The 19,759-nt window shown below is 39.1% G+C and overlaps 1 protein-coding gene across 1 annotated transcript in view; it reads left to right on the forward strand.

Annotated features, from left to right (window-relative positions):
* LOC111054816 overlaps positions 1-19,759 on the forward strand; it is a 198,198-nt gene that overhangs the window by 174,296 nt on the left and 4,143 nt on the right. Inside the window, exons 25-26 of the mRNA XM_039435763.1 lie at positions 1-135; positions 19,540-19,621. The exon at positions 1-135 is cut by the window's left edge and continues 37 nt beyond it. Coding sequence (XP_039291697.1) covers positions 1-135; positions 19,540-19,621 — 217 coding nt within the window. The remainder of the gene's footprint in view (positions 136-19,539; positions 19,622-19,759) is intronic.

Below are 19,759 nucleotides of genomic sequence, written 5' to 3' on the forward strand. Positions count from 1 at the left end.
TGACCGGAGTCTGGATGGTTTTGTATAGAGACGGAGTGAAAGTCATTCCAAAGGAGCTCAGTTCAGGAGGCCAAACTGTCACAATAGTTGAGACAAAGTACATGGACCCGAAAGATTTCAAAGTTCTCAAATACAGTAAGTCTATTAAAAACACTCCACTTATATGAGCTACTTTAGTACAAACAATATACAAAATTGTAGTACCCTTTATTATTAAAAACTTATTTCTGTGATTTAGAACTTAAAAACTTTAAATCTGTAGTTTTTTGGCAATTTCTTAGTCTTTTTCATTTAATATGAGTACTGTGCTTCAGTCTAGATGAATAGCTCTCTTGTTCATAGGGTTGATGTTCAGCTAAATAACTAAATGTGAATGATAGGTGGTGTTCTTTAATCTACCCCTGTGGAATGGCTCCCGGTGTTGAATCACATCCCACCCCCAAATCTTTGACACATCAATGCCCTCACTAGAGAGTACAAGAAGATACAGGAAAATCGAAGCCTACCAATACATGAGGATAATTATACAAGATGCCAATCAGAGCCGTCTGCAATCTCGCAAGCCACCTAGGACGGCGATTACAGCCTTAGATCCAGGTTTCCGTTTAACTGAGGCCTGGCAACAAGCGTGGTCAGCAAAACAGAACATTGACATCCTATTTGTAGCCAAAAGGCCCCCAGGCTTCGATTTGCCTTGTAAAACATGGTCGGCATTGAATAGGGTACAAACTTGTCTTGGTAGATGTGTCTATCCGATGCATAAGTGAGGGAAGGCTGACTCCCCTTTCTGTGAGTGTGGAGCAGTCCAGACTGTGAGACACATAGTGGAGGAGTGCCGAGTGCCCCACATCAGCATACACGTGTGCCCATGAAGATTTCCTGGTGACTAAACCAGCATCAATAGCCTACTTAAATACCCTGAGAGCATGCCTCTAATTTCCAGGTCAAAAGTGACTAAGATATATTTATTAGTTTTATATATGAATTTTCTTTTGCATTCTTTTTTTCGAATTTTGTGATTATAAAAAATGTGTTTCGTATGCTGCCATACGCTAAATACATAAATATGAATAATCACCACAATATCAACTTCTCAACTACACAAAAAGTAAAAATATTCCAACGACTAGTTTCTACCATAACTCAGGTCATTATCAAGTTGAAATGTAGAAAATAAATGAACAAGTTGATACTTAACTGACCGAGCGAAGTGAGGTCTAAGATTCAAGTCGACGGTTTGGCATTTCTCTTAATTCAATTTCAATTCAATTTATTAATGTCAACAAAAAATTAATATACAATTCATACTTACAAACATAAAATACAAATTCTTCATAAAATAATGAATATTTACATAAAATATCATATTCTAAATAATATTGTTGCATCCCTCTTCAAGCAAAGCTTGTGATGAGGGATGGTGTATCTCTAGAATGTTGGATAGCATAAGATACTAATATACATCGTAATATTAATAACATAATTAGATTTTATAATTTTACATTACAATATCAAGAAAAAAAGAAAAAAGAAACTTCCATTCTCTTATGCTATTTTCATACAAATGTTGCTCTTGTAATCAGTATAGGCCTAATTGAGATTCAAATATATGTTCTACATCAAAGATAAAGATCACCAATATTTAAAAATAAAACAACAAATTCTCTTCTGCTCTGTTATACTAAGTAAGATATGTATTTTAAGAATAGAATTGAGATTTACAAACAGATTTGAGAAATAAATCAAAATTAGTCTTCATTTTGTCTCCCTGATAAGTAGTGTTGAAGATACTGTCCAAAAGTTTTGAAAGTGAAAGAATAATAACAAATTGGTATACATTGGGATGCTCCAGAAACTTCAAGCAACAGACGGTTTAAAAGTCTAGGACCATGATACGCTGCATGAGCACTGGCAGCCGCTGTTCTACAAGGTGGTTCTAGCAAAAATCTCTCAGATTGTCTACAAGTAACATAGCCGCCATGAGGGGCTATAGGGAATCTATTGGGCCACGAATAGACAAAACTAGCTAGGTCAAGATCATACAAGTGCTCAATACTGAGAACATTAAATTCTTTATAGAGCAAATTTGTTGGATATCTAACCGGTTTTTTCAAGCATATTTTAATAATTTTCTTATACAATACTATAAGAGGCTTAAGAACGGTAACACCACAACCACCCCAGCCAATTATACCATACCGCACAACTGACTGCACAAGCACAAACAAAACCATTTTAATTTGCTCAACTGTAGAAATATTTCTCAGTCGAACAAACTTATACTGCGTCTTCCTCAACCTAGAACATAAATATGAAATATGGTCTCTCCATTTCAAATGCTTATCAATGATTATTCCCAAGTATTTGGTGTTGTTCTTAAATATTATTATAGGACATAGAAAACTATTATCATCGCATCCAGTTTCATGAAAAGCCAAACTCCCCTGGTTATCTGGCTGACCTGCTGAGGTCAAAGAAAATGACACTGCAGTAGTTTTTGCTATATTTAAACTAAGTTGGAATCTAACCAGTTTTTTATAACTTTCAAACCCTCATTAGCTCTACAAAAAACATCTTCCCATTTTGATGCACAGAAAATAGCAACAGTGTCGTCAGCAAAAGAAAACAAAGAACAGCTCTCAAGCTCTATCTTGAGTAAGTCATTAATGTAGATCAAAAATAATATTGGACCCAGAACTGTTCCCTGTGGCACACCCATCGTAATTTCTAATTCTGAGCTCATTATACCATCAACACCAACCACCTGTGATCTACAACTGAGATAGCTTTTGAAGAAACCCAAAGCAACACCTCTAATTCCAATACCTTCTAACTTTCTGAATAAAATATTGTGGTCCACTGTATCAAAAGCCTTCTGGAGATCTAAAAACACAGCTATACATTTTTCTTCCCTGTCCAGTGTTTCAATAATTCTCTTAGTAACATTATATACAGCATCAGAAGTACTTACACCCTTACGAAAATCAAATTGGCAATTGGATAAAATTTCATATTTCTCCAAGAATTCGACCAAACAAGTCTTAACACATTTCTCAATCACCTTTGACAAACATGAAAGCAGAGAAATTGGGCGATAGTTCCCTGGATCACTTTTGTTACCATTCTTATGCAAAGGAATAACAGTGGCCTTTTCCAACTCGTCGGGGAAAACACCATTCAAAAAGCATAAATTTATTACATCAGCCAGAGGAACTGAAATTATGCGAGAATTTGAACTCAGACATTTAGAAAAAATTCCATCAAATCCTGGTGCTACCCCTTTCTTCAAGTTTTTAATACACATATCAATTTCCTCTGCTATGACAGGAAAAAAGAAAAACGAATTACAAAACAATCTATTAGTTTTTTCCCTGAAAATCTTGTCCTTTACCTTAGTAATTTTTTCAGAAATTCTTCTACCAACACTCACAAAATGTTCATTAAGCTCCTCTGCTATTTCATTTACTTGATAAGATCTCAAAATGCGATTATCCTTGGTAACCAACTCTTCAATAGAACAATTAGTTTTACAAGGGGTATCTGTTGCTTCATTCAGAACCTTCCATACAGCCCATAGATTATTTCCACATTCAATTAATTTATTCTTGAAATACTGTTCCTTTAGAGTTCGCAATGCCGACTTCAGTGTTCGATTATATGATTCAAAACAATCCATCAGCTGTACATTAAATGGTTGTTTACGAACCTTAAGAGACATTTTGTCTCTTCGCCTCATACATTGAAGAATACCATTAGTCACCCAAGGTTTGATTTTCTTTGTATTATTACTAATCCTTCTCCTAACAGTTTTTGCAGAGTCAAATAATGGACGAAGTCTATCATAAAACAAAGAGAAAGCTAGTTTGGGGTCGTTCTCCTGAAGAACATCGTTCCATGTTTCTGTTTTAATTTTTGATTGAAAAACATCTCCATTAAATAATAAAGCCTGAACAACCTGGGGATCAGATTCAACATCTCCGCCATATGACAACAGGCTCTTACGTTCTACACAACACATCACTGCATTGTGATCTGTGATTGCACAATTATATATAGCTGATTTGAATAGACAATGCTTACTTTTCAAAAAGATCTGATCGATACACGATTCACTTAAAACAGTTCATCTAGTACTGCCATAGAGATAATTTATAAAGCCATATTCAAGAAGATTATCCAAATATCTATTACCCACAATAGACAAATTTTTATCAAGAATATCAATATTAGAGTCACCAACAATTAACCTATTTTCGAAATGTGCTGTCTCATTCAGAAAAATCTCTAGAGCATCCACAAAACACGCTACATCAGTTTCTGGTGACCTATATAAAGCTGTGCAATAAAACTCCAATTCATCATACACTAATTTGAAATTCAAAACATTGGCATAATCTATATCTACTTCCAAAATATTATAATTAGTTCATTCTTTATGTATACTACAATACCATCACATTTATTAAATTTTGTTGGCTTTATGATTTTGTTATAGCCAGAGATATCAAATCCAGTTATATCGTGTGTGAGCCAAGATTCAGTTAATACTATAATATCAAACGCGACATCAAGACCAGACAACAAAATACACAATTCATCAGAATTTTTCCTTATACTCCTAATATTTAAATGAAAAAGTTTTAAATTCGAATCATTGCAAAAAAAAACTTTCACTTCGTTCAAATCACATAGATTAATTGATTCATTACTATTCATATTTTCTAAGTCATCAAGTAAATCACAAATATCCATTACACAATTATAGAAATAGAAGGTTGAGTTACCAGTGATTTATGATTACCTTACAGCTTTGAAATATCGCTTTCATTTTTTATCACCACCACACACTTCCTCGCTTCATCCTTTTTCACTAGAACGTTGCTGTCCCGAATCCATACAAAATCATATTTCTTTTCCATTGCACATTAATGTTTGAAAGTTTAAATGTTTATATGTTGCAAATTTACGGCGAAACGCGGTAATAGATTTACATGAAATTTGACAGGTATGTTTCTTTTTTAATTGTGCGTTGACGTATATACAAGGTTTTTGGAAATTTTTCATTTCAAGGATAATATAAAAGGAAAAAGGAGCCTCCTTCATATGGCAATATTAGAGTAGAAGTAGTAACAAAAGGAGTACTCATTAACTCCCCTTACCACCCCCCTTCCCTTGGGGTAACCCCCTTCACCTCAAGGTCACCCAGGTCAACCAGGTCAACCAAACCTAACCTCAAGGTCACCCAAGTCAACCAAACCTAACCTCAAGGTCACCCAAGTTGACCAAACCTATCCTCAAGGTCACTCAAGTTGATCAGACCTAACCTAAAAAAAAAAATTGAAAAAAAAATTAAAAAAAAAAAATTAAAAAAAAAAAATTGAAAAGAAAAAAAAAATTAAAAAATTGAAAAAAAAACATAAAATCGGGAATAAATGGAAAATAAATCACTGGGGTCTTCAACTGGGGGCTATAAAAGGAGTTGTTCTGCAAGGAGTGGGACATTGTGGGACAACTCTGAACTTGGGGCTCTGAACTCTGAACTCAGGGCTCTGAACTCTGAACTTGGGGATCTGAACTCTGAAATCGGGGCTCTGAACTCTGAACTTGGCGCTCTGAACTCTGAACTCGGGGCTCTGAACTCAGGGCTCTGAACTCTGAACTTGGGGCTCTGAACTCGGGGCTCTGAACTCTGGACTCTGGAATCAGGCTCTGAACTCTGGACTTCTAGACTCTGGACTCGGGGCTCTGAACTCTGGACTTCTGGACTCTAGACCCTAAACTCTGAACTTGAATGTCCTGCATCGTTGGAAATGTCTGTCAACGAGATAATACCATGATTATGTAGTTCCTCCTCCTCAAGGTCAATCACTGCATCCCGCAGACATAGCTCACTGTTTGACAACATGTCGCAGTAGACGGGATACCTCTCAGTGCTGACAAGCCGTCTTATACCAAACAGAGAAAAGTGGTGGTGGTGGTGGGGATAACCTTCCTTGTCAACAGGTCTATGACAATGCCACCCCATCATGACTCACTTCTCAATTCTTCGTTATCATTATTATGAAGAAGTATCATATTCTATATAATTTAAGTCTTTAAACATAAATCCTCTATGGTGTAGTGGTTAGCAAGTCAGCTTCCCAAGTTGGAGGTTCTAGGTTCGAATCCAAGGCGGTAAAGGTAAGTATTAAAGGTCAGTATCAACAGAACCAGAGGATATATTTTTTGTATGTAGTGGGTAGTGAAATGAAAACCATATTTTTATTCTTCCCATATACATTTATTTTCCATTATAAAACATGATATATATTAGTCATTGAAAATCCTCTTCTATATTTTGTGGTCTCCTGATAGACCTCTGCTGACCTTTCCTCTCATTCTGAAATGCTGCATACTCCATCAGTTTGTACAGTATCCCGAAAAGCAGCACTGTAGATAGATATTAGTAGAGCAGGGTCTCCTGAACAGCCCTCTGGTCACCCCACCACTGCCAGTCACCCCGCCGCCGGTCGTCCGGCCGCCGCCAGTCGCCCCACCACTGCCAGTCATCCCGCCTACGGTCGTTCGGCCACCGCCAGTCACCCCACCACTGCCAGTCACCCCGCCGGCAGTCGTTCGGCCACCGCCAGTCACCCCACCACTGCCAGTCACCCCGCCGGCAGTCGCCACACCACTGCCAGTCACCCCGCCACCGGTCGTCCGGCTGCCACCGGTCGCCCCACCACTGCCAGTCACCCCGCCGCCGGTCGTCCGGCCGCTGCCGGTCGCCCCACCACTGCCAGTCACCCCGCCGCCGGTCGTCCGGCCGCTGCCGGTCGCCCCACCACTGCCAGTCACCCTGCTGCCAGTCGTCCGGCCGCCGCCGGTCGCCCCACCACCGCCAGTCATCCGGCCACCACTGCCGGTCTCCCCACCACCACCGGTCGCCCCAGCGACGGCTGCCATCCCGCTGCCAACAGTCGTCCTGCTGAGGCTGGCAATCATCCCACCGGCTGAGGTCAGGACGGCTTCAATTTGGCAGTGGCCTTCATATATAGGGGACTCTGGCTCGGGATGGTCATGCAGGACCTGTCACTCAGCATGGCCATGGAGACCTCTTTCACACCAGATTAATGTGTCCATGGTGGACCTGCTGGATCGGGATGTCCATGGGAGGTTCTGGATCAGCATGGCCATGCTGCTCTGGATCAGGGTGGCATTGAAGATGGATATTTTCACTGACTCCCACTTTGCCTCCTCCATGTTAGGACATTTAGCATGGGCATTCTCAATGACCCTAGCTCCTCCTGTCACATGGACCATGCTCACCAGTGTTCAGCGTGTCTGTGGCGGGATGGCAGGGTCATCCACTCAGTGGTCAGTCAGTCAGTTCAATTACTGATCAGTCAGTCAGTTCAATTACTGATCAGTCAGTCAGTTCAATTACTGATCAGTCACTGTTGCATTACTTATCAGTCACTGTTCAGTCACTGTTCAATTACTGATCAGTCACTGTTCAGTCACTGTTCAGTCACTGTTCAGTCACTGTTCAATTACTGATCAGTCACTGTTCAGTCGCTGTTTAACTGTTCAGTCACTGTTTAACTGTGCAGTTACTGTTCAGTCACTGTTCAGTCACTGTTCAGTCACTGTTCATTACTGATCAGTCACTGTTCAGTCAGTTTAACTGTTCAGTCACTGTTCAGTCACTGTTTAACTGTTCATCACTGTTCTGTCACTGTTCAGTCAGTGGCACTCAGATGTTCTTATAGCTAAACTATATCTAAGGAGATGGTAGGTAATAAGTAAACATTTGGAATACAATCAGCTCTTATTGATCAATTCAACATCCATTCATTGAAAAGTTTACTACAAGCAGGTATATCTCTGTTCCAAAATCCAAGTTGTTTATCATATTGAGTGTGCAGAAAAGTGATTATCCATGTGTTTCTCCTTGGTCCATGTCAATCAGGGGATGTCCCAGGTAGTAGACTCCTTTTCCAGCACTAGTCCTTGGCAAGTCCTCTATGTTGAAGTCTGATAGTCTTCGGATGATATTCAGTGATACCTCTGGAACACTGTTTCAGATAGAGACAATACCCTGTCATTGTTGTTGAATCACCTCACAACCTTTTCCCTTCAGGTAATTGATGCTCCTTCGAGTCAAAAGTATAGGTGTAGTAGTATTTCTCACCACTACATCATCCTCCTCCTCCTCTTTCTCTTCCTCCTCCTCTTCCTCTTTCTCCTCCTCATCCTCTTCCTCTTCCACCTCTACCTCATTGTTCTCCTCCATATCAGTTTCCTCTTCCTCATCTTCCACATGATCCTCATCCTTCATCAGATCATATGGGGAGATTGCTGGTGAATTTGTCTCACCATAGTCACCCCACTTCGAGAATAGGGGTACCATCTTCTCTATTGTTCCAGATACACAGTTGATCCACAAAATGTCTGTTCTCCACAGATGATTCCAGCACAATTAATCTAATCTGCTATATATCCAATATATAGCCATATTTGTACAGCATTATGATTTTGATTGTACCTCAATATATTACCTAGTGTCTTAGGTGTTGCTGTTCTCTGCTTTCTCAAGTAAAGACCTCTACCGACCTTTGATCTCTGCTGTCTCAAGTAAAGACTTGTACCAACCTCTGGTTCCTGATGTCTCAAGTGAAGACCTCGACCTCCTCTCACTGATTTTTCCTTTGATTGTTGAATCTTTTGTTTCTTCCCCTTCTCAGCCACCCTGCTGACCTCCTTCAGTGATCTTTTCATACCTCCCCCAAATTTTGCCTTAGCCTTCATGATGTTGGTGACTGCTAGTGCTGCAGCTTCTTCCAACACCCCTGCATCTTCAGATCTCACTCTTTCCCAGGCTCTCTCCGCCAAGATGCTGTCTGCTACTGCTCTGCTTGCTGTTGTAGTTAACAATCTCACCTCTTGGATCATTGTTCTGTCTGTGCACACTGGTCCAGTTCAATATTTCTCCATAGGCCTGTCTGTCAGCGGATTCAACTAATGCATGATTTGGATTCTTCTTGAAAATCAACTCACAAAGTTCCAATGTAGCTGTGAAGGTCTTTTCTTCCTGATCTACAAATTCAGTCAGCACAATTTCATCACCATTCTCTCCAAAAGTTAAATACTTATTGCCCAGGTAGTAAGCATTGTCTCTCACTCTTGGCCCAAAAGTGTCATCAAAATTGTCATTGTCCTTGCTCAATGATCCTCTAATGTAATCAGCTTCCTGTTTTCCAGCTAGATCAGTTTGATCAAGGATATTCTGAACTGTTGTACCGTGACTCTCATTCAATAATTGTTCAACATTCTTATCATCATCCTGTCCATCTCCAGACAGCTCCTCATCACTGCTATCATCATATCCTCTACTCATATTATACTCCTCACCCTCATCCCCTTCAAATGCCTGTTTTCTTGCTTTCCATAGTTGCCGTCCAACTCCTGAGGTGCCTGCCATTAGACTTGAAACTTCTCCAGTTTCATATGATTCAAATGTTGGTGACTCTTCATCAATGCTGGAGAGTTGAAGCTTATGTTTTGCTTTACTTGCACCAGTAAGTCCACGCCTTGTATATGTGGCATGTTTAACAAATAGTGTTGTTGGTGGAGTAGGATATGTGTTGTGTGTTGATGCTGCTGCGAAAGGACTATGTTCTGATGATAACAACTCTGGCTTGGATTGTCTCTGCCTACCCTTCACATGCCTGGAGCGCATTTTTATTCTAGGCTTCAGATACCTGGGACGCTTCTTGGATGCTCTTGATGGAGGTAGTTGTGGTTGTTGAACTGGCATCTGTTGGAGAGTTTCGACTAGGTTGACTAGTGGCTCAGCTAGAGGTTTGAAGTGTTCCACATGTTTCTCTTCTGCAATCCGTCTACCCAGCATGATTTCCTTATGCCTCCTTTTGATTTCACGCTTCAACCTAGCAATCTCCAATATGGTAGGAGCAACCTCCTCCAATGTCGGCTTATGGTTCCTTTGTTTGAAATACATACTGGTCAGTGTTTATCAGTATACTGAGGTCTAAGAGTTTGAGCTCAGCTATTTATACATTTTGGACCCATACCAAGTGCCGAGTGCCACTGACTAAACAGTGACTGAACAGTGACTGAACAGTGACAGAACAGTGACTGAACAGTTAAACAGTGACTGATCAGTAATTGAACAGTGACTGAACAGTGACTGATCAGTAATTGAACAGTGACTGAACAGTGACTGAACAGTGACTGAACAGTGACTGATCAGTAATTGAACTGACTGACTGACCACTGAGTGGATGACCCTGCCATCCCGCCAAAGACACGCTGAACACTGGTGAGCATGGTCCATGTGACAGGAGGAGCTAGGGTCATTGAGAATGCCCATCAAAGAAAAAATCAGTGAAAGGAGGTCGAGGTCTTCACTTGAGACATCAGAAATCAAAGGTTGGTACAGGTCTTTACTTGAGACAGCAGAGATCAAAGGTCGGTAAAGGTCTTTACTTGAGAAAGGAGAGAACAGCAACACCTTAGACACTAGGTAATATATTGAGGTACAATCAAAATCATAATGCTGTACAAATATGGCTATATATTGGATATATAGCAGATTAGATTCATTGTGCTGGAATCATCTGTGGAGAACAGACATTTTGTGGATCAACTGTGTATCTGGAACAATAGAGAAGATGGTACTCTTATTCTCGAAGTGGGGTGACTATGGTGAGACAAATTCACCATCAATCTCCCCATATGATCTGATGAAGGATGAGGATCATGTAGAAGATGAGGAAGAGGAAACTGATATGGAGGAGAACAATGAGGTAGAGGTGGAAGAGGAAGAGGATGAGGAGGAGAAAGAGGAAGAGGAGGAGGAAGAGAAAGAGGAGGAGGAGGATGATGTAGTGGTGAGAAATACTACTACACCTATACTTTTGACTCGAAGGAGCATCAATTACCTGAAGGGAAAAGGTTGTGAGGTGATTCAACAACAATGACAGGGTATTGTCTCTATCTGAAACAGTGTTCCAGAGGTTTCACTGAATATCATCCGAAGACTATCAGACTTCAACATAGAGGACTTGCCAAGGACAAGTGCTGGAAAAGGAGTCTACTACCTGGGACATCCCCTGATTGACATGGACCAAGGAGAAACATCATGGATACATCACTTTTCTGCACACTCAATATGATAAACAACTTGGATTTTGGAACAGAGATATACCTGCTTGTAGTAAACTTTTCAATGAAATGGATGTTGAATTGATCAATAAAGAGCTGATTGTATTCCAAACTGTTTACTTATTACCTACCATCTCCTTAGATATAGTTTAGCTATAAGAACATTCTGAGTGCCACTGACTGAACAGTGACAGAACAGTGACTGAACAGTTAAACAGTGACTGAACAGTGACTGAACAGTTAAACAGTGACTGAACAGTGACTGATCAGTAATTGAACAGTGACTGAACAGTGACTGAACAGTGACTGAACAGTAACTGCACAGTTGAACAGTGACTGAACAGTTAAACAGCGACTGAACAGTGACTGATCAGTAATTGAACAGTGACTGAACAGTGACTGATCAGTAATTGAACTGTTAAACAGTGACTGAACAGTTAAACAGTGACTGAACAGTTAAACAGTGACTGAACAGTGACTGAACAGTGACTGATCAGTAATTGAACTGACTGACTGACCACTGAGTGGATGACCCTGCCATCCCGCCACAGACATGCTGAACACTGGTGAGCATGGTCCATGTGACAGGAGGAGCTGGGGTCATTGAGAATTCCCATGCTAAATGTCCTCACACAGAGGAGGCAAAGTGGGAGTCGCTGAAAATATCCATCTTCAATGCCACCCTGATCCAGAGCAGCACGGCCATGCTGATCCAAAGCCTCCCATGGACATCCCGATCCAGCAGGTCCACCATGGACACATTAATCTGGTGTGAAAGAGGTTTCCATGACCATGCAGAGTGACAGGTCCTGCATGACCATCCCGAGCCAGAGTCCCCTATATATGAAGGCCACTGCCAAATTGAAGCCGTCCTGACCTCAGCCGGCGGGATGATTGCCAGCCTCAGCAGGACGACTTTTGGCAGCGGGATGGCAGCCGTCGGTGGGGCGACCGGTGGTGGTGGGGCGACCAGCAGTGGTGGCCGGATGACTGGCGGCGGTGGGGCGACCGGCGGCGGCCGGACGACTGGCAGCGGGGTGACTGGCAGTGGTGGGGTGACCGGTGTCGGTCGGAAGACTGACGGCGGGGTGACTGGCAGTGGTGGGGCGACCGGTGGTGGCCGGACGACTGGCGGCGGGGTGACTGGTAGTGGTGGGGCGACCGGTGGCGGCCGACGACCAGTGGCGGGGTGACTGGCAGTGGTGGGGCGACTGGTGGTGGCCAGACGACTGGCGGCGGGGTGACTGGCAGTGATAGGGCGACCGGCGGTGGCTGAACGACCGGCGGCGGGGTGACTGGCAGTGGTGGGGCGACTGGCGGTGGCCGGACGACCGGCGGTGGGGTGACTGGCAGTGGTGGGGCGACCAGAGGGCTGTTCAGGAGACCCTGCTCTACTAATATCTACCTACAGTGCTGCTTTTCGGGATACTGTACAAACTGATGGAGTATGCAGCATTTCAGAATGAGAGGAAAGGTCAGCAGAGGTCTATCAGGAGACCACAAAATATAGAAGAGGATTTTCAATGACTAATATATATATTCTGTTTCATAATGGAAAATAAATGTATATGGGAAGAATAAAAATATGGTTTTCTTTTTTCTACCCACTACATACAGAAAGATATATATCATCTGGTTCTGTTGATACTGACCTTTAATACTCACCTTTACCGCCTTGGATTCGAACCTAGAACCTCCAACTTGGGAAGCTGACTTGCTAACCACTACACCATAGAGGATTTATGTTTAAAGACTTAAATTATATAGAATATGATACTTTTTCATAATAATGATAACGAAGAATTGAGAAGTGAGTCATGATGGGGTGGCATTGTCATGGACCTGTTGACAAGGAAGGTTATCCCCACCACCACCACCACTTTTCTCTGTTTGGTATAAGACGGCTTGTCAGCACTGTGAGGTATCCCGTCTACTGCGACATGTTGTCAAACAGTGAGCTATGTCTGCGGGATGCAGTGATTGACCTTGAGGAGGAGGAACTACATAATCATGGTATTATCTCGTTGACAGACATTTTCAATGATGCAGGACATTTGAGTTCAGAGTTTAGGGTCCAGAGTCCAGAAGTCCAGAGTTCAGAGCCCCAAGTCCAGAGTCCAGAAGTCCAGAGTTCAGAGCCTGAGTCCAGAGTCCAGAGTTCAGAGCCCCGAGTTCAGAGCCCCAAGTTCAGAGTTCAGAGCCCCGAGTTCAGAGTTCAGAGCGCCAAATTCAGAGTTCAGAGCCCCGAGTTCAGAGTTCAGAGCCCCAAGTTCAGAGTTCAGAGCCCCGAGTTCAGAGTTCAGAGCCCCAAGTTCAGAGTTGTCCCACAATGTCCCACTTCTTGCAGAACAACTCCTTTTATAGCCCCCAGTTGAAGATCCCCAGTGATTTATTTTCCATTTATTCCCGATTTTATGTTGTTTTTTTTCTATTTTTTAATTTTTTTTTTTTTTTTCAATTTTTTTTTTTTTTTAGGTTAGGTCTGATCAACTTGGGTGACCTTGAGGTTAGGTTTGGTCAACTTGGGTGACCTTGAGGTTAGGTTTGGTTGACTTGGGTGACCTTGAGGTTAGGTTTGGTTGACCTGGTTGACCTTGAGGTTAGGTTTGGTTGACCTGGGTGACCTTGAGGTGAAGGAGGACTCTGGCACACTTGTGTGCCAGAGTCCTCCTTTTGCTACTACTAGTAGAAATCAGACTTTAGAACTATTCATCATAAATCAGCTGTCTAGTGGACTATAATACTACCCATTCAAAAACATTGAACATCTTAAGAATGTATCTTTCCATCAACGTTGGTAGACAGTTGACTATAATACTACCCGTTCAAAAAAATCGAACATCTTGAAAATGTATCTTTGCATTGACATTGTACACAGTTGCAGCCAGACCTGATAACAGCGCTCACACTCACATTCCGGGACGACACGTCACGGTACGATAGGACATAAAGCTCTACGTTTATTTAGGATTTTTTCTGGACATTTTAAATTGATAAATTATTTATTAATTTTCGAGAAAACATAACAACAGGTCAATGTAACTTACAGAGCGCGAGGTCTACTGTTAACAGAACTACTAGTAATATGAACAATTCAATTTTTTCAATTCAATTTATTAGAACACGAAACAAGACATAACAAAATAACAAAGCAAATAAATGCAATAAAATGTTACAAATATAAAAAAAACATTGGCTTTGTAGTTGGGTGTGTTGGAAGAGAAAAATAAAAGAGAGGAACATATGCTTATTTTCATATGACTAGTAGTTCTGTGAACAGTAGACCTCGCGCAGTTAGTAATCACAGTATCTTACTGTCAATCATGAAAACTTATGATTGATTTTCTCTTACTAAAAATTTTGTCCTGTCCTGTCGTGTCGGCGAGATATCGGTGTGAAAACGGCCAATGGCTAGTTGGGTTGTTGTATCGACAATGCTAATAATTTGATGTGAACAGGTATATGCTAAATAGAGAGAAGAATAGAAAACTGAGTACCCTTTTTGAATTACCTTATCACATGTTTCATCATTGATGCCATTTTTGATAGAATCATGAAAATTTAAATCCATAATTTACAGTCCTAGTGCATAAAATCATATGAATACACTAACATATGATAAAAATAATAATCTTCCAGCAGTATTTATGTATTTACTCCATATCACTTGAAAATGGCATCAATGTTGAAACATGTTGTGATAAAATAATTCGAAAAGGGTACTGAGATTTTTATTTGTATCCATATTTATATTACAAGTAGCCCTGTACAGAAAAGAGTTAAGCTATATGCTACTATCATCAAAAGCTTACCGAGTTGAAAGCAGAGAAAAGTCGGGAGGAAATACTATGCTACTTCAAGTTATCAATTGCATGCCTCACTGCATGCAATTAATGGTCTACACAACAGCTGTTTTTTCTACAAATTACATTTAGATATTGAATTGCATGCATCATGACATGCAATTTATAATCCACTCGAAAGCTGATTTATGATGAATGATTCTATAGTCTGATTTCTTATCTTATATTGGCGTATGAAGGAGGCTCCTTTTTCCTTCTATATTATCCTTGAAATGCAAAATTTTCAAAAACCTTGTATATACGTCGACGCGCAATTAAAGAAGGAACACACCTGTCAAATTTCATGAAAATCTATTAACGCGTTTCGCCGTAAATGCGCAACATATGAACATTTTAAACATTCAGACATTCAAACATTCAAACATTTAAACATTCAAACATTCAAACATTCAAACATTTGAACATTGAGAGAAATGCCAAATCTTCAACTGAGTTGTGGTCGATGTTGTAGAAACGTTCCATGATGAAATAAAAACACATAGATGTTGTCAGTTTTCTACACTTTAATTTGGTACACGACCATGGTTTCGTGACCACACAGGTCACATTTTCAAGCTGACTAAAACTAAAACGGACATATTGGGCTGTTCAAAATAAATACATGGTAGCCAACTTAACCTAAAGAAATAAAATAGCCTACTAAATAATTTGATGCATTGAGACAATAATAAATGGTGAGTTTCATAATCCAATAATGTTTAAAAATTCCAAAATATATTTTAGTAGAATTGAATAAATATATTAATCTATGAAACTAATCAGAAAGAAAGAATAATCATGTAGCCTAAGTAAGTTTGAAAGTTGGGAAACAGCTGAGAGGAGTGAATGTAGTCTGTTTACTATTGAATTTAGGATCGAAGTTAAAGAATTCCCACAGTTAGATTAATGGAAAACACAAAGAACTTGAAAATTAAAAGAACTAACCCTATAAATAACTAAGTAGAATTGAATAAATATATTAATCTATGAAACTAATCAGAAGAATAATCATGTAGCCTAAGTAAGTTGGGAGTTAGGGAACAGCTGAGAGGGGTGAATGTAGTCTGTTTACCATTCCAATTAGAATTGTAAATATAACCTATTTCAATGAATGTGAGATTGAAATGGAAGAATCCTTATAGTTAAAGTAATTAAAAACATAAAGAACTTGAAAATTAAAAGAACTAATCCTATAAATAATTTTAATCTCAAGATAAGTCAAAAAGATAAGTCATATTAAAAACTGTGAAGCTGATATTTTAGAAATGTGGTTTGATGGTCTAATTGAATAAATTGAATGGATGGCAAATGAATGAATGATTATGCTAGCTCTAATCACACTTTAACCTGAATGACTAAGAAGTACATAAATTTTCAACTACAAGTACAATATTTATTCTACAGCAGATCTTAAATTATCAGAAAAATTCCTAATCCTACTATTGTGTGTTGTACAGTTATTGTTGTGAGGTGACTATTGTGTTTGCTTAGTTACTTCTTAAAACCATTTTACTAATGTAGCAGTTAACAAATTCCAACTGTTCGTTAAGGTTGTCACTGTTTGGACATCCAATGATTTTTTTGGATTTCCATTGCTTCTAAAATATTCAAAAGCCTTCCTTTTTCGCATACATGTAGAATGTTCACATCTTTGGTGTGATCAAAGCTGTGTCCTGCCGTGATTAAGTGCTCTGCGAATTTGGATGTGTCCTTCTTGTGCTCCCATGCTCTTTTGTGCTCTAAGATCCTGATTCTGAATTTTCTTCCTGTCTGACCTACATATTGGGCATTGCACTCCCCACACTTCAACAGATACACTCCACTTTTATCCCATTTTTCAATTTTGTCTTTTGACATGTTCAACAGTTTGTGTAGAGTTGGAATGGTTTTAAAGCCACTCTAAAACCATTCCTTCTAAGTAGCCTTCCTATCTTCTCTGAAACTAATCCTAAATATGGTATTGTGATCCATTTTACTTCATCCTGTGGGTTTGAACTTGTGTATATTTCTTTCAGTGTCTTCTGGTTTTTCTTCTTTTGGAGTAATCTAATTATGAACCTATTGTTGTATCCATTGTTCTCTGCAATTTTTAGAATGGTGTCCAGTTCTGTTTTGAAATCTGTGTGATCTAATGGGATGTGTATTAGTCTGTCTAGCATTGAATGGAATGCTGCTAATTTATGTGATTGTGGATGGCAAGATGAAAAGTGGAGTGTATCTGTTGAAGTGTGGGGAGTGCAATGCCCAATATGTAGGTCAGACAGGAAGAAAATTCAGAATCAGGATCTTAGAGCACAAAAGAGCATGGGAGCACAAGAAGGACACATCCAAATTCGCAGAGCACTTAATCACGGCAGGACACAGCTTTGATCACACCAAAGATGTGAACATTCTACATGTATGCGAAAAAGGAAGGCTTTTGAATATTTTAGAAGCAATGGAAATCCAAAAAATCATTGGATGTCCAAACAGTGACAACCTTAACGAACAGTTGGAATTTGTTAACTGCTACATTAGTAAAATGGTTTTAAGAAGTAACTAAGCAAACACAATAGTCACCTCACAACAATAACTGTACAACACACAATAGTAGGATTAGAGATTTTTTCTGATAATTCAAGATCTGCTGTAGAATAAATATTGTACTTGTAGTTGAAAATTTATGTACTTCTTAGTCATTCAGGTTATAGTGTGATTAGAGCTAGCATAATCATTCATTCATTTGCCATCCATTCAATTTATTCAATTAGACCATCAAACCACATTTCCTAAAATATCAGCTTCACAGTTTTTAATATGACTTATCTTTTTGACTTATCTTGAGATTAAAATTATTTATAGGATTAGTTCTTCTAATTTTCAAGTTCTTTATGTTTTTAATTACTTTAACTATAAGGATTCTTTCATTTCAATCTCACATTCATTGAAATAGGTTATATTTACAATTCTAATTGGAATGGTAAACAGACTACATTCACCCCTCTCAGCTGTTCCCTAACTCCCAACTTACTTAGGCTACATGATTATTCTTTCTGATTAGTTTCATAGATTAATATATTTATTCAATTCTACTTAGTTATTTATAGGGTTAGTTCTTTTAATTTTCAAGTTCTTTGTGTTTTCCATTAATCTAACTGTGGGAATTCTTTAACTTCGATCCTAAATTCAATAGTAAACAGACTACATTCACTCCTCTCAGCTGTTTCCCAACTTTCAAACTTACTTAGGCTACATGATTATTCTTTCTTTCTGATTAGTTTCATAGATTAATATATTTATTCAATTCTACTAAAATATATTTTGGAATTTTTAAACATTATTGGATTATGAAACTCACCATTTATTATTGTCTCAATGCATCAAATTATTTAGTAGGCTATTTTATTTCTTTAGGTTAAGTTGGCTACCATGTATTATTTTGAACAGCCCAATATGTCCGTTTTAGTTTTAGTTAGCTTGAAAATGTGACCTGTGTGGTCACGAAACCATGGTCGTGTACCAAATTAAAGTGTAGAAAACTGACAACATCTATGTGTTTTTATTTCAAAATGCCAAATCGTTGAATGGAAACTTAGACCTCACTTCGCTCGGTCAATAAAGGTGGCCATGTATTAGAGGTGGCTATGACTTTATTCAAAATGAAAATAAATATAAAACTTGTGGAACAAATTGTAGTACCCTTTTATTAACGGCTAGTTTTGACCTACTTTGCCCATTTTCAAGTTAAACATTTTGTTGACCGAGCGAAGTGAGGTCTAAGATTCAAGTCGACAGTTTTGCATTTCTCTTTATTCATGTTTATATTTATGTTCCGCATTTACGGCGAAACGCAGCGATAGATTTTCATGAAGTTTGACATGTATATTCCTTCATGAATTTCACGTCAACGTATATATAGGGTTTTTGAAATTTGTCATTTAAAGGTTGATACAAAAGGAAAAAGAGTCTACTTCTTACATCAATATTATTTTAAAGATCAAACTATAGAATTATTCATCATAAATAAGCATTCGAGTGGATTATTAATTGCATTCAATTAATATCTCAATGTAACTTGGTGGAAAATCAGCTGCTGTGTGGGCTATTAATTGCATGCAATTTCTAAACAATATTGAATGAACTATTGATTGCATGCAATTAATAATAAAGATAACATAGTATTGTCTCTCGACCTTTCTCTGCTTTGAACTCGGGCTGACTTGTTGCCAGTATGTCTTGAAGGAGATTAGCTTTTGATGTTAGCATTTTTGATGATACACCAACAGCCATTAGCATTTTTCATACCGATATCTCGCCGACACGACATACAGGCAGGATTCACTCTGATGGACAGTATAAGAGGAGGCTGTGGTTCATAACTGCGCGAGGTCTACTGTTCACAGAACTACTAGTTCATTTTAACTTGAAAATCACAAGAGTAAGTCGAAACTAGTCGTTAAAATGTATTAAAGTTTTTGAAATGTTTTAAAAAAAGGGTACTACAAGTTTTATATTGTTATTATTGATCATTTATCTTGTGTGTCGTTTCCAGCTGGAGAGTTGAAGCTTCTCACGATGAAAGACTTGGAAAAAAGGAAAGAGGAAATGAAAAAGACAGAAATCGAAGCTCCAAGGTGAGTATTTTTCAAATTCGAATTTGAAAACTCAAATTTATTTTATAACGTGAACCTCTCTATGGTAACAACTGATCTGTTTGGTATTTCATGTGGCGCATTAAGGCCTACTGCAAAGTTGATGTATCATCAAATAGC

This window comes from Nilaparvata lugens, chromosome 9 (genome assembly GCF_014356525.2).
Source record: "Nilaparvata lugens isolate BPH chromosome 9, ASM1435652v1, whole genome shotgun sequence".
NCBI classification, from domain to species: Eukaryota; Metazoa; Arthropoda; class Insecta; order Hemiptera; family Delphacidae; genus Nilaparvata; species Nilaparvata lugens.